Source organism: Mobula hypostoma, chromosome 4 (genome assembly GCF_963921235.1).
Source record: "Mobula hypostoma chromosome 4, sMobHyp1.1, whole genome shotgun sequence".
Classification (NCBI taxonomy): domain Eukaryota; kingdom Metazoa; phylum Chordata; class Chondrichthyes; order Myliobatiformes; family Myliobatidae; genus Mobula; species Mobula hypostoma.
In genome coordinates, this window is record NC_086100.1 from 31568755 (window position 1) to 31585274 (window position 16520).

General features: G+C 40.1%; 1 protein-coding gene across 1 annotated transcript; it reads right to left on the reverse strand.

Moving 5' to 3' along the window:
- Positions 1-2811: 2811 nt before the first annotated feature.
- On the reverse strand, positions 2812-15061 carry LOC134344748 (apolipoprotein D-like). The gene is made up of 6 exons (XM_063044832.1): positions 14960-15061; positions 13199-13331; positions 10173-10294; positions 8164-8255; positions 4745-4783; positions 2812-3041 (listed from the first exon to the last, which is right to left on the reverse strand). The coding sequence occupies exons 2-6, from the start codon at positions 13313-13315 to the stop codon at positions 2812-2814; spliced, it is 600 nt and encodes a 199-aa protein (XP_062900902.1). The 5' UTR covers positions 13316-13331; positions 14960-15061.
- Between the last annotated feature and the right edge of the window lie 1459 nt (positions 15062-16520).

The window sequence follows — 16520 nt, forward strand, 5'->3', positions numbered from 1 at the left end:
TGGAGGCTTACGTCCCTCATTAGCCTAGAGAGCTACTTTGGCTGGAGTCAAAGTTTTATGCCTTGGCTCTTGGTAGGGTCACCTATGCCAAAAAAGTCAAAGGGTAGAGCATACCAAGAGTGTTCCACCTGTCCTCCAGGTTCAGGGGCTCAGCTCAGGGCTAATAACCCTGACTGCTGCAACAAAATTGTAATGGAAACAGCAATGAAGAATCCTTCTACATCTGAGTGTGATGGTATTCCTGAGTCTCCACCTGGAACTAGCATGACTGACAGTAGAGAAAACCAACCTACTGAGACGATGAAGGAAGACATGAACAGCACTGGAGATGGAGGACATTCTTTGCTGCCCTAAATGCTCGTGGCATAACTGGTACAGAGACAGAGAGAGAGATTTATTTTAAAACTAGCCAATGATATAGTGTTGTGGATGACTTGTTTCAAGAAGAGTTTTTCAGAAGGATAAACTGGATTAAGAGGTAGCAAGTGTGATCCCGCTGTTTCAGAAAGTAAAGAATGGGATGTTGGTATCACTGTCAAGGTTAGCATTTATTGAGCACCATCATTAATTGTCCTTTGCAAGGTGGCAGTGAACCACCTACTATTGCTGCCACAGTCCTTCTGGTGAAGGTAATCGCACATTATTGAGTAGGAATTGATGGGAGTCATAGAATGCCACAGCACAGAAACAGGCCTTTCGGCCCATCTAGTTCATGCCAACCTATCAATCTGCCTAGTACCATTTGCCAAGTTCCGGTGTTCAATTCTGTAATGATGAATTTCTGCAAATATGCCTTTTCAGTTGAGGGTGGTATGCTATTTGGAAGGGAACCTGCAAGTGGAGGTGTTCCCAATTACCTGCTGCCCTCATCCTTTTGAAAGGTAAAGATCACAGGTTTAGGAGCTGCTGTTGGATTAGGCTGGGAGCTACTGCGGTGCACTTTGTAAATGATGCAGACGGCAGCCTTTGTGCACCACCTTGGAGGAGCACTTAGTTCAGTGGCTGGAGTACCGGACAGGCAGGCTGTTCCGTTCCAGCTTCCAGAGAGCAAATGGAAAGTACTCCATCGTAGTCTTGTTCCTTGTAGATGGAGGAAATTCTTTACGAGTATTTGTCACAGGATACCCAGTCTCTGATCAGCTTTTGCAGATGTAGTATTTATGTGGCTATTCTAGTTTGTTGGTGACTGACCATGGAGGACTTAGGGATAATGATGCTATTGAATGTTAAGGGTAAGTAGTTAGACACTTTTTTGTTGTGGTCTGATAATTTCATGAAGTGATTATCTTTCTTTATATGAGGTATTGTCTCCACCCAGTGGAGTCTTTTCCCTTTGCTTTGAGATACCATACAAGATCAAATAATGGGCAAGAACTGCTTACGGCTCAGATCATGTCAAGCCCAGCCCCACCAGCTGTAACTACTGCACTTACCTGGCTCAGATAAGGATGGTTTACCAGGGTTATGATGAAGAGTCTTGGCCTGAAACATTGGCTCTTTATTCCTTTCCATTGATGCTGCCTGATTTACTGAGTTCCTCCAGCACTTTGTATGTGTTACTCTGGATTTCCAGCCTATGCAGAATCTCTTGGGTTTAAGATTTACCTCTACTGGTTTACTCCTGGGATTATGTATAGAAATACCTCCAAGTCAACCTTATAGCCTTTGACTGTAATCAAAGCTAGGGACAAGACTTGGCCATATTGATTTTAACCACATCTCTGCCAGCATTCACAGGTGTTTCAAAACTGTTAAGATTGAAATAAATATTTAAAATAAAAATATAATATCAAAGACATAACCACATTAAGATACATCAATAACTAAAACATTAAAGCAAAATTGTATTTCTTGGAAGAAATTTATTGTCCCCCTTGTATCCTAAATATTTTATCTGAAATCAATGTGTCCTCCAACCCCGCACCAATCAAACCAGGAAATCTGGTTTCGGCCCACCGCGAAGACAGAAACACAATGAAATTACCTCTCCAAACCAGGATTTCACTGAAAATCTTTCCACAGTGAAGTACCATCAGTTCTGATCAGAACCAACAGCAAATCTGTCTCTTTCTATTGGTTCCAAATCATGAATACCACACCAAGCACATGAAGTTTCAAAGCATCACAGCCACCTTGGGCAAAAAGAAAACATGGCATCCCATTCATATTGAAAACAATTAACATGAGGAAGACAGAAAAAGGCACAGTGATAATTTTACATTTCTATCGCTGAAAATATCACTTCATATTAAACTTCAGAAAGTCCCACACACTCAATAAGTACCAATTCTAAGTGTAAGATAATCAAAGAACAAACTGATAATTAAGAAACTAAAACACAGAATGACAGCAAAATCAACAAGACAGAGCAATGTTTCCAGAACATGATTTTCCTGTCCATTAATATGAATTGCAGGTGGTGGAGTAAATAGAATATAATGACGGGAAGGACTCAGTAAGAGACATTTACTCCTGCACACAATGAGGTAACTTCACGCTCATCGGCATACTGAGTTAGTTATTCTGCTTATATTATGCCAATTTTTTAAATTTAGAATTGCAGGCAAACTTTTGACTGGAATGTCAGAATTGCTTTTATTAAGTGTCCTTGAAGTTTACGATCATGCTTTGGAGATGCTCAGTAGAAACTTGTGAAGTCTGGGGATAGGAAAGTTACACTTAACTCATAACTCAATCAATGTGGTGAAATTCTGGTTGAATAAGTAGTATAATTTATAATGGAATAAACTAAAGACAAGTTGATTATTGATCTAGTTTTAAGTGTTTGTTTTGTTTTCAAACAGGTTCTGATCAGTACACTACAGTGCAATTATGCTGATCAATTGGAACTAAATTAACATTGATATTAGATGTCTTCAATATTTCATGCAGGTAATCAGTGACATTCTTTGATAACTGCCGTTCCCTTCCCAAAATCCAGATATAATCATGGTGCGTTATAAGAGCACTGGCGCATGAGAGCACCAGAGAGTAAGTTGTATAGTCGGTGGCCAATACCCAGTATGGCATAAGGATGTGGTCTGCAAAAGCAAATATACATTACATTAACATAGGAAAGCTTACAGTTTTCTCAGGAAATAGCGGCTGCATAAAACTTTAGATACACTGGGCACAGAACTTCCAAATGATAGATGTGAAAGTATCCATATCAGATCTTTTGGACTCTCTCAGTACACCAAATTCTTGGCCTCTGCCATCACTTCCAAACTCTGCAACTCCCCTACTCTGTCAATTTTATAGGTTGGTGTAAAGTCATGAGCCTTGAATAATGTTCAATTAAAGTATCAGAAGGTCAGCTCTTTTAGATTAACACAAAGGTTGGTGGGGAAACTCGGCTGGTATTCTGCCTCACCCACTGAGTTCCTCCAGTACCTTTGTGTTGCTGCAGATGCCAGCATCAGCAATCTCTTTTGTCTCCACCTGCTCTTTTAACTTCTTAAGATGACTCTGGTATAGCTATATCATATATTTTAACTGAAAAAAGTCATAATGTACAAAAAACACACAAATTTCCCTTCGACAGTGGAATTGCCTCGGCAGCAGCTAATTGTTATAAACTGCCTATCAGAAGTCGTAATTGAAAACCAAAGGACATTAAAACTAGCAAGCACTATGGCCTCCAACTGGAGTATTTTTGAACAGAGTTCAGCATCCCACTAAACTTGATAAGGAATGCAAGATTAAAATGCTTGAATTTAGCATAATTAAACATACAACCCATTTTTAGAGACGCATTTATGTTGCTGAAAAAAATTGTAGATCCTGGAAACTGGAAATAAAAGCAGAAAATCCTAAAAAAAAATCTTGTCAAGTTAGACAATACCTGCAGAAAGAGAAACAGAGTTAACGTTTCAAGTCAAAGACCCTTTTTCAGAATGTTCAACATGAAACATTAAATGTTACTCCTTGCACAGATGCTGCCAGACCTGCTGATTCCAGCATTTTCTACTTTTTGTTTCAGATTTGTGTTGCTGCTGATCGTTCATGAGGAATAGACCTCGAACAAGGATTCTTTTTTTTATAGATCATGTTCTGTGATCTCCACTTCCTGCAAGAAAGTACAACTTGCGTTGTCAAACCGTATGTTATAGTTAATATCAAAGACAATTCTTATTTCATATTGTATATTAAAGATCTTAATTGAGGACACCTACAAATTCTGCTGCCATTTTAAATCTTCTCATCCATTACCTGCTTAAATGAGTTTGGTTGTAATAGTAGAATTACCCAAGAAATCAGAAAGCAAGGAGTCCTCAGTTGATATAGCATACCAGCAAGAGACACAACATTAGCACAGGACCATAACAGAAAGGTTAACTCCACACTCCCAATGGGAAATTGCATTTATAGACAGTTTGGACCAAAGAAGCCATTGCAATGCAAAGTTGCAGATATCAGGTAGAACAATGAAAGAAGTTATAAATGTTTGCTGTAACATCTGTCATAAGAGAAACAGTTGAAGCATCGGATCAAGGCATTCAGCAGAAATGGAAAATGTTGGAAAAGTAGAAGGTTTCAAGTAGAAAGATTGGCAAATGAGGGTATGAGCAGAAATAAAACAACATAGGGCGAGATTAAATGACAAAACTGATGCAACAGGGAGGCAAACACAGGTTCTGTGACTACAGAACAAAACATTGCTTTCAGTTGGTAAACATAGTCCCAAACTTTTGATTGCCTGACACAATTTCTTGATTCCATTTTTATGAATATTGCTACTTACCCAATGGACTCATGCCAAAACTGCCCCACCGTTCATATTCTGTTGAATTAACAAAATAATTATTTTAATTTACAAACATTACTGCAAGAGCAGAAGACATCTAGATGTAGTCAAGAGTAAGCACCTCCAACATATCAGGAAACTGTCAGTACTTTAATGGAGCGGCAGTCTGGAAAAAGTAGAACTAAACCTGGAATTCACATTCTACAGACTGACAGCTGAGTTTGTATATAAGTTTATGAGGGGTTTATGAGGGGTATAAAGGGGTAGATTGCAGGACACCTTCCCCGTAACAGAGACAAATAAAAGGAAAAAGGGCATAGAACATAGAAATCTACAGCACATTACAGGCCCTTTGGCTCACAATGTTGTGAGGACCATGTAACCTACTCTTGAAACTGCCTAAAATTTCCCTAACACGTAGAGCATAGAAAAAATGTACTTATCTATGAGTCTCTTAAAAGACCCTATTGTATCCACCTCCACCGTCAGCGTTGGCAGTGCATTCTATGCACCCACCACTCTCTGTGTGAAAAATTTACCTCTGACATCCCCCTTGTACGTATTTGCAAGCACCATAAAACTATGCCTCCTCATGTTAGCCATTTCAGCTCTGGAAAGAAGCCTCTGGCTATCCACACAATCAATGCCTTTCATCATCTTATACACCTCTATCAGCTCACCTCTTATCCTCTGTCGCTCAAAGGAGAAAAGGCCGAGTTCACTCAACCTATTCTCATAAGGCATGCTCCACAATCCAGGCAAAATCCTTGTAAGTCTCCTCTGCACCCTTTCTATGGTTTCCACGTCTTTGCTATAGTAAGGCAACCAGAATTGAGCACAGTACTCCAAGTGGGGTCGGACCAGGGTCCTATATAGCTGCCACATTACCTCTCGGCTCTTAAACTCAATCTCATGTTTGATGAAGGCCGATGCACCATATGCCTTCTTAACAACACTGTCAACTGGTGCAACAGCTTTGAGTATCCCATGGACACAGACCCCAAGATCTCACTGATCCACTATTGCTCCTGATTGGTCCTATTCTCACACAGCTCATTCTCTTGCTCTTCACATACCTGTAGAATGCCTTTTGGGGTTTTCCTTAATCCTGTTCACCATGGCCTTCTCATGGCCCCTTCTAGCTTTCCTAATTTCATTCTTGAGCTCCTTCCTGGCACCTCTGTAATTTTTTAGAGTTCTAACAGCACCTAGTTTCTTGAACCTCTCATAAGCTTTTCTTTTCTTCTTAGCTAGATTTTCCCTATCCTTTGTAGACCATGGTTCTTTTACCCTACCACCTTTTCTCTGCCTCAATGGCACATACCAATGCAGAACACCATGCAAATGTTCCCCGAACATTTGCCACATTTCTGTCGTGTATTTCCCTGAGAACATCTGCTCCCAGCTTACGTTCCCAAGTTCCTGCTCAATAGCATCATATTTCTCCCTACTCCAATCAAATGTTTTCCTGAATTGTCTGCTCCTATCCCTCTCCAGCGCTATGGTAAAGGAGATAGAGTTGTGATCACTACCTCCACAATGCTCTCCCACCGAGAGATGTGACACCTGACCAGGTTCATTTCCCAAAAGATTTACGGCAAGGGATAAGTGACTAGGAGGGGAATCTTTCACCTTGAGATTGGCAAGTACCTGGAGTGCGCTGTCTGAGGAAGTGTTTGAAGGTGGGTTGCTGATAGCACTTATTAGATGAACACCTGGATCTGCCCAGGGTGAAGAGAGCTATGGACCAAGTGTTGGGAAATGGCATAAATATGCAAAGGTGCCCACGAGTTGCCGTGGACAACATAAGCTGATCAGCTCACTCACACTCTACTGTTCTCTGATTCCATTACTACCTTTTCATTTCCAACATTGACTCGAGGGTACAAAAACGAAAAGAAAATGATGAATTACAGGACGACATGAATACATGCTGGTTGGCTCCCTGAGAATCCCTCATCTTGGGTATTTTCAGAAAGAAGAACTTGCCGGATGAAAGCCAGCTGGAACCTGAGGGGAGACCCACCAGTTTCTAATGAATGGCCCAGAACGAGCCTCACCCACAAAACCATTCACCGTTGCCAAAGTCACATGCACCTTGCAGTCATCTGTCCAATTTTAACTGTTTCTAATTGTTTTAAAATGGAAATAACATTAAAAGCCATAGATACATTGTTAAAAAAAATTAAGGTCACATGTAAACACAAAAATAGCCATAACTCAAGTGATTACACAAAAATGGTGATATACCTCATCCTTCCCCTTCTTCTATGAAGCTATAAAATCTTAGTTGAAATGAATGAACTCCTATATTTTACACCAATCCTAACCTGATACAGGACCTACAAGTACATTCCACAAAATAAGTGCTGGGGAATTTCAGCAAGTCAGTGAAGTCCAATTATAAAGTATGCAGGCAGATTAGTTGCAGATCTAGGTGTGTACATGCTGAGATCTCAATCTTGTTGGCATAAACACAGCTAAACATTGGCAGTTTGCTGTTTGACAGCCATCAAAGCCTTGTAAAATTCGGGGATAATCTACTCCAGAAGGCATTCCATTCTTCCAGTCCATCATAATCCTGTAACTTCATCCAATTCAGTTGCTAGGACTTGAGTTATAGAGAAAGGTTGAATAGGTTAGAACTTCATTCACAAGAGCATAGTAGAATCAGGAGAGATTTGATAGAGGTATATAAAGTATGAGGGGTTTTGATAGGGTAAATGTAAGTAGGCTTTTTTCCATTGAAACTGGCTGAGACTAGAATTAGAGGTCATGGGTTTTAGGTGAAAGATGAAATGTTTAAGGTGAACATGAGGGGAAACTTCTTCACTCAGAGCAAGGTGAGAGTGTGGAGTGAACTGCAAGAGGATAGGTGGATATGGTTTGATTTCAACATTTAAGAGAAATTTGGCTAGGTACATGGATGGAGGGGCTGTGGTCTGAATGCAGGCTGATAGCACTAGACAGATTAATAGTTTGGCATAGACTAGATGGACCGAAGGGCCTGTTTCTTTGCTGCATGAATGATTCTATGAATCAATTTTCTGAAGGATTTCATCTATATCTAATTTCATGTTCACTTTGCTTAAAGTTGAGGTCAATGAAAGAAATGGAGCGTGAGAGCAGAGAGGATAGGGAAAATAATCTAATGTTCTCTGTTTTACACAGGTGAGAGTGCAATATGCCTGCCTCTTCATTCCACTAATATTTTTGATACGTTCTTCAGGTTAAAAGATCGTCAGCTCTGAGTATGCTATCCATACCAAGCAAAACCATCAGCACAGCTATTTGCCTACAAGTTCACCTCACGACATTGAAATTTACTTTTTGTTATTGACTGACTACAATTATAAACAAAGCAAATCCTGTGAAGCAATCTGCAAGAAGGTAAGCAATCATTTTCACATACTTACCATTTGTAATTCTGAAGAAAAATTTGGCTGGATTTTTCTCAGTAGAAGAGTAAAATACATCTCCTTTATGAATATTTAGAGAATTGCCTTTCCTGCACAGATGAAAATAATGTTAAGTGATCCGCCAAGTTCAATTAAAAATGTTGGGTTAACTAAAATACTTAGTTTTATATCACTGAATAATTTATTTTTGAAACAATGATAGCACATCATGGACAAAATTTAAAAATACATACTTGATTTTAAATATGTTGTAATTAATTTTAAATGTACTTTTAAAACTTTGCATATTTGTTGAATAATTTAATTAGTTTATCAATTAAAATATTTCCATGTTCTAAATGTCCCTGCCCATCAGAGAAACTTGGAAACAGTGAAACTGCACTCTGACAGGTGAGGAGCCATCAGAAGGCTAGAAGGGAGTTGCTGAAGCTGGGACTGCAGGATGTGAATTCCAGCCGCCTAGCCACCATTTGGGCCAATGAATCTTTGAGAAAAGCTGCAGAATTGAGGCCTCAAAGTCCAAGTTGCAATCAGTTAGTGCAGTTGCAGAATGAGCATTGAGTGGGTTGGGTTGTCAGCTGCTAGTCAATGAATGGACGCATACTGGAGAAAGGACATTGTAGTAGTGGTGAACTCAGAAGGTGTCAGAAACACAGCACAGTGGTTAGCACAATGCTTTGCTGTACAGGGAACCCAACTTCAGTTCCTGCTGCTGCCTGTAAAGAGTCTGCATGTTCTCCCCATGACCACATGGGTTTCCTTCAGATCCTCTGGTTTCCACCCACAGACCAAAGACGTACCAGTCTTTGGTAGCTTAACTGGCCATTGTAAATTGTCCCGTGATTACGGTCAGATTAAATAGAGGGATTTGTGGGCGGCATGGCTCAAAGCACCAGAAGGGTCTATTCCGCGCTGCAGCTCAATAATCTTTTTTAAATATGATATTTTATATTGCTGTAAGTAATTTCTTTATAGTAGCAGGAAAGTATAAAGGTTGATGGGTTAAAACCTAGAAGACTTGAATGTCCAAGAAATAAAAAAAAATAGAAGTTTCATTTCGATATGTGCTCAAGGACCAGTATGGTCACGGTTGAAGCCATTTTTAATAGCAGGTACAAGGTAATCTAGTTAAAGGCAAGTCAGTTGGCTTAGTGCCTATGGCAAGCAAATTTTCAAAACATCTGAGGTTGAAAATACCACAGATCCAAATAAGTAATCAGTGGCAGCCAGCACCAATTTTACTAAGGGAGCTCAAATATGTGCAGTTTTGGGATAATGGTGGGGGTAGGTAGGAGCACTGTGGTAGTTCTGGTATATACAGTTTCAGCAAAAAAAAACTTAAATGGCAAATGACATGAAAAGATAAAGAATCAAGGAATTGCAGTGACGACAACAAAATGGATTTTTAAATGGTTTTAAAGAAACAGTACAAAAAGTGAAGCAGCTTTCTGAGCATTTGAATAAAAATATTTGAAAGTGAAGTTCTTCCGAATGCAGCTTTGTTTACTCTGCTTCTCAACAATTTGGATGTTGGTTAAAAAAAAAACCGGACACTCGGATTGCTTTATAAAAATCTGTAGAAAACTACTCTGGAATATTGATAAAATGCGAGAATTGGTTAAAATGGCAGATGCATCTCAGTGAAAGAATTTATTTTTAGTCGAACAGAAAATCAACATGCGATTGGGGTCTTCTTCGATTTCACTGCAAACAGAATGGAGATTCAATCTGATAAAGAGCACACATATAGTAATCATCAGAATCAGATTTGTTACCACCGGCATTTTCAGCACGGGGCAATCGATTTCGGCACCATTCTGTAAGGAGTCTCGGTACGTCCACCCCGTGGAATGCATGGGTTTTTCCCAGGTGCTCTGGTTTCCTCCCACAACTGCAAAGACGTACCACTCAATCGCTCTGTTTCCCAAGTAAAAAAATCACTCATGCTGTTGTTACACAAGAGAAATATTTACCTTTCACTTAAAGGATATCTCTGGGGTACTTACTCCACATACTGTGTCAGGAGCTCAATCTTATGTTCTTCGTTTATTGAGTATTTTTCCTTAATGCACCTGGTGTCACTGTCAGTAGAACCAGATCGTTCAATTTCATACCATGTTCCCAAATACTGAGAAATTAAATACATATTAGTATAGACAAATGATGCCATTGAAGCAGATTAATCAGCACCAATAATGCACTATTCAAAATACCACTAGAAGGAAACTCCAGTCCACTGGTAGTGTAGGGATAACTTTACAACAATTATTACCGACTTTGCTCTGTTTAAAGAAGTACAGGGAGAGTACAAGTGCATTCTGGAACTTCCATTATTTAATGGTCACAAATATTAAAGTCAGTAAGAGGGGAACAAAAGCCTATCTTTCCTGTCTAGTAGAAAATTAAGTTGGGGCTTAGGCAGTTTTTCATATAACAGGGGAAAAATAATTAAATTCATGTGGTCATGTAGTGCTATTCTTCTCTGAGGGATTTCAATGACTGGTTCAGCAAATCAGTAAGATGAACATTTACAGAAAATTAATAACCTGTTTCATTGTCATTCAAAAGCAAATGGACATGCCATGATTTGGATGGTAGTGTTTTCTCAGATTGGATTAGGAACAGTTAAGAACCATACTGTATGGACTATCCAAAGAAAAAGGAATGAACAACAGATGAAGATTTAGAATACTCCTCCACTAACAGTTTTATAAGCAAAAACTTGTTTTAATAAATTGTCAAAAGCATAATAGCAAAGAAGTATAGATGGTAAAGAAAAATTTAATGAGTTAGGTGATGAAAAAGGCATTGAATGGATGAAAGGGAAGAGAAACGGTTCATTTATTTATTGAATAGGCCCTTCCGAACCTCCGAGCCATGCCGCCCTGCAACTCCCAGATTAACCCCAGCCTAACCACAGGACAATTCAGTCGTTGGACTGTGGGAGGAAACTGGAGCACGCGGAGGAAAACCATGTGGTCAAGGGTGTACGTTAAAACTCCTCACAAGCAGCAATGCGAATTGAACCCTGACTGCCGGTACTGTAAAGCATTGTGCTAACCACTATGCTACCGTGCTGCCCTAGTTGTATTCGGTAGGATATTATCAGATGGTATGGCAAAGACCATGGGAAGTCAATTCTTGTCCAAAGAGTATTCAACAAAAACCATGAAATTGCACTAACTCTAATTCAAACAACAGGAATTCTGCAGATGCTGGAAATTCAAGCAACACACATCGAAGTTGCTGGTGAACGCAGCAGGCCAGGCAGTATCTCTAGGGAGAGGTACAGTCACCTCTACCTAGAGATGCTGCCTGGCCTGCTGCATTCACCAGCAACTTTGATGTGTGTTGCCTAACTCTAATTCATATTGTTGAGAAAGCTCAACATACGGCGAGAATAGGAAGGGAATTCAGGATCTGGTTACATACAAAATTTTAAGCTTAAATAACATGCTAGGAACTAAGTTAAAGTCTGCTAAAATAGAAGTTAAAAAATCAATGATTGCATTTCATTGAGCACTCCACCTTCATAGGTCAGTGGAAAAAACATTGCACCTCAGGAACTGAAACAATCCTTGGAAGTGTTTTTAACCTCACACCAAAACTTCTTACCTTCTTTTTATATCCTGATCATCCATTTGTCTAAGAATTGTTTAGATAATACAAATGAGCTGTTATGCAAAAAGAAAAGCCAATCACCTGATTGAGGGTTTGGAAAATAAATACCAACCTCACTTCTCCTGCACCCCCATCGATGAAATGTTGAAACTACCACAGAAGCAGGCATGCTTTATCAGACCATTCCTCCCCATACAACCACAACCCTAGCCTGCTGATGTTACTTGTTATTTGCTGAACAAATTATAATTATAACACAATATTTCTTTACACAATTTGGATTGATTTCTCTGAAGCATCTCAAGTTATGGGGCGACCTCATAGATGCTTATAAAATTACACTCAGTGGCTACTTTACTAGGTACAACTGCTTATTACTACAAATATCTAATCAGTTAATTATGAGGTATCCACACCAGCATTCAAGGTGAAGGTTCCCGGGTTCGAATCTGGCTGGCTCCTTGCACACTTTTCATCTGCACTGGATTGAGCATCGAGCTAGCAACTCGGCCTCGTCGATAAACAGTCAAACGCTAAAGAAGCCCCCTCATGCACCACCAACAACTCAAGGTATAAAAGCTTGAGGGCATGGTTACAAGGTTCAGTTATTGTTCAGACCAAATATAAGAATGGGGAAGAAATGTAATCTAAGTGACTTTGACCATGGAACGATTGTCGTTACCAGACAGGGTGGTTTGAATATCACAGAAATTGCTGATCTCCTGGAATTTTCATACACACCAGTCTCTAGAGATTATGAGAATGGTGCAAAAACAACAAAAAAATAAATAATCCAGTGATCACCAGTTATTTGGCAAAAATGACTTGTTGATGAGAGAGGTCAGAGGAGATTGATTCAAGCTGACGGGAAGGCAACATTAACTCAAATAACCGCAATGCAGAAGAGCATCTCTAAATGCATACATGATGGGCTACAGCAGCCAAAGACTACAAGCATACACCAGGAGGCCACTTTATTAGGTGCTGAAGGTACTAATAAAGTGGGCACTGCACTTATGAGAGAGGTGGAGAGGGTTGACAGTCAAAATCCACCCCCCCCCCCGCAAGGTAGAAGAGTCAGACATTAGAGGACACACATTTTAAGTTGAGAAGAGGAAAAATCAGAAGAAGATGTGCCAGGCAAGTTTTGTACACAGAGTGTGGTAGATGCCAGGAGCAGTGGTGGAAGCAGATATAGTATGACATTCGATAGGCTGTTAAACAAATACACCAATATGCGGGGAATGAAGGGATATAAATCACACGCAGGAAGAGGAGATTTGGTTTAATTTGGCATTGCTTTCAGTGCAAACATCACGGACCTAAGGGCATGTTCCTTTTTTGTTCAGTGTTCTGCATAAAATAAAACTGGTCCACTACACATCTGAAAAAAGAGAATGTTGTCACTAACCTGAGACATGGTGAAATTTTCTTGAACATTATGATGTTTACAGGGACCGAAGCTTCCCCTTGCAATGGAACAAAATTGGGTCGCAAACAGCAACGACAGGTACAGCAGCTGCATCATATCGTCTAAAGGGACCCTGGAGCACAAGAGAGAGTTCTTAAAAGTCTGAAGCTGACTGAATACCAAGAAGCGTGGTAATTGAATTGAATTGACTTTCTTACATCCTTCACATACACGATGAGTAAAAATCTTTATGTTACGTCTCCGTCTAAATGTGCAATTTATCGTAGTTTGTAATAAACAGGAGGTACAACAGTGCCCCGTCCATTTAAACAAGACACTTCGCTCGCAGCAACTAATTCAACTGGTGTAAAGTTGCAAGATTCACGTTACAAATACTGTGTTCGGTATTACTAGCCCCATTCGCCCACTAAGTTGACCATTTCTGTAGAAATACCATGTCTTGATTGCTGTTTCCTGACTGAAAATAAGGCCACGGTTTCCCTTTCAAGTGCACGGGAGGGGGGCAACTTCAGTATAACTGCTTTGAGTGAAGCACTGATCGATTATTTTTCCAATTCCTTCCAATGCTAGAATCGATGCCCTTTTAGCAGAGGCGCCAACATGTTGTGCTGCAAGTTTCTCAAATCGCGTTCACCATCAAGTGCACAAGTACAGTGAGATACAGGTACAATAATAAACTTGCTTGCAGCAGCATCACAGGTGCGTAGGTACAGGTAACGCACATTATATATAATTTATACTACTTCATGCTAGTTATAATTACAATAAATGTATTACTATATTAATTATACTAATTTAGACTATTATAGTTTCTACGTTTTGTTGGGCTTTATTTTACTGGAAGTTCAATCTTATAGCAAATTTGTAACTCTGCCTCGAAAAACAGATTTGACGGCCGCAAGTGTAATTCGATGACAAGAGTCTGCTCGCCTTTCGAAACAGATGCGGGTGTGTCCAAAAATCTCTTCGCTTGGGCGAATATATTTGGGCCTCGAGATTCAGATTGCAGAAGACAGATACAAACAGGGAAAGCGCTTCCGCTTTGCAGAACAGTTTTTTTTTTGGAATATCCTTTATTCTCCGGTGCTCAGTTTGTTGATGGTGCCAGCCAAAAGGATCAGTTAACAACCTTCCTCTGTGCGCAGTACCCACCAACACTTCCAATTGCTAATGCTTTGTTAAATGGTTGATTTCCGCTCATCTTGATCTCTGAACGTATCAAACAACTTTGTCCCTTCTGCCTCATTTGCAAAATACGCCAATTCACTCTCGACTTGTGTTTAAGCCCTACCTGCAAGTTACCCATGATACAAGTTAACTCAGATCTCTGTCACCCTCCTCGTTTCAGTTTTACATTTCTCCACCCGGGTTTTAATAGTCAAACCATGCGGTCAAATAAGCCTATGTCTGTATATATTAAAAACTCTCTCTGAATAACTGAACAGGAGGCAGCAACGGAAATCCACGTTCACACAAACCAGCTCCAGTTCCTTAATAAATGGCCGCACCTGCAAAATAAACCAGTTTTCTTCATTTCCAAGGGAATTCAATTTATCTCGACGGATTTCTTCAAAGTCTCGCAAAACACAACTAGGCACTGACTCCATTCAAAATAAGTAGTACTTTGCGCAGAATTATCATATTTCATTAAAACGGAACGATATCACAGAAATCCCCTCGCTACATCGGCCCCTCCCCACTTTGAATTACAAAACCTTTAGGTGCCAATAACCCCAATACCTTCGCCCAGAGCCAAACGAAAAGTGAGCGGCAACGCGTTCTGGAGTTGACCCCAACTGATATATACAGGTATCTGTTGCACCGCCCTACAACGAATCCTTATATCGGAGCCAGCTACCGAGAAACCACGAGATCAGTCCTGCCGAACAGAATGCGAAAGAGCGATCCCACACCGCAGTCCCACGGGAGGTCCCAGTGATGCACCAGCTTAAATAACTCTGTTCGCCAGGTCAGGTGAAAATGCCTCCCTTCATCAAACACTTTAAACATTCTCTTAAATCAACGTTCCCTACATTACTGTTTCAACTAAAGTATAATAAAATATATTACTAAATCATAACTGGATGCCAGGACTTTGAATGAAGTGCTAGCCCACTTTGCAAGGATACTGTTAATACAGTTGTAAGGTGAAGAAGCAGGCCGTTTGGTCCATCTGTTCATGCCATCAAAGATGACTAAGCAAGCAATTCCCATTTGCTTTCCATTGGACCAAACCTCTAAACTTCAAACATTAAACATTGTAATTGTGCACTGCCAGAGGGGTGTAGGACAGGTGGCAGAGGAGTGCCAGTGGTGGGGACTGGCACAGGTGCAGACCCATCCAGCCCCGAGAAAACCGGCAAGGTCACTAGATTCCAAACAATTGGTTTATTGATCATTACAGAATGTCTCTCTGATGCTTCCCACTCCCTCCCCTCTTCCTGAAGTTGATTCCCCTCCCTGCCACCTTCCCACTCTCAGTCCACAATAGAGACCCATATCAGGTTTATCATCACTCTCATACGTCATGATTCTGTTCTTTGCAGCAAGAGAGTGCAATACTTAAAATTACTATAGGACTGTGCAAAAGTCAAAGACACCCTCTCTATATGTATGCACCTCAGTCTTTTGCACAGTACTGTATATCTACTTCTTACTCCAGTAGGCCCTTCACCCTTTGTAGTAAAAAGTCTTCCATCTGATCTCGTTTAAATTCTCCCCCTCACAATTAATTTCTGCCACAGACTTCCCAACCCTATAAAAAAGACTATGACAATCGATCTTTCCTATACACCTCATGATTTTATCATCAGCCTTCTATCCTCCAATGAAAATATTCAGGCCTATAGAGTCTCTCTTTATAACATCATAAGACATAATTGCAGAATTAGACAATTTGGCCCATTGAGTCTGATTCTGATTTCATCATTTGATCATGGCTGCTTTATCTCTTAACACAATTTTCCTGCCTTCTTCCCATAACCTTTGACATCTTTACTGATCAAGAACCTATCAACTTCCTCTTTAAATATACCCAAAGATGGCCTGAACAGCCTCCTGTGGCAATGAAATGTGGTCTGACCATTACAGCCTGGCTTTTATATTCTAGTCCTCTTGAAATTAATGCCAACATTGCATTTGCCTTCCTCCTCACTGACTCAACCTGCTGGTTAACCTTTAGGGAATTCTGCACAAGGACTCCCAAGTACCTTTGCACCTCTGATTTCTGAATTTACTTCCCGTTTAGTAAATAGTCTATGCCTTTATTCCTTCTAAAGTGCATGATTATACACTACCTTAC

Excerpts from the sequence above, each read along its gene's own strand:
- LOC134344748 (XM_063044832.1), bottom strand. The coding sequence starts at position 13,315 with ATGATGCAGCTGCTGTACCTGTCGTTGCTGTTTGCGACCCAATTTTGT. Across the intron at positions 4,784-8,163 it reads TTTCTTCAGAATTACAAATG|AATATGAACGGTGGGGCAGT; the intron begins GTAAGTATGTGA and ends TTAATTCAACAG. Across the intron at positions 3,042-4,744 it reads TTTTGGCATGAGTCCATTGG|ACCACATCCTTATGCCATAC; the intron begins GTAAGTAGCAAT and ends TTGCTTTTGCAG.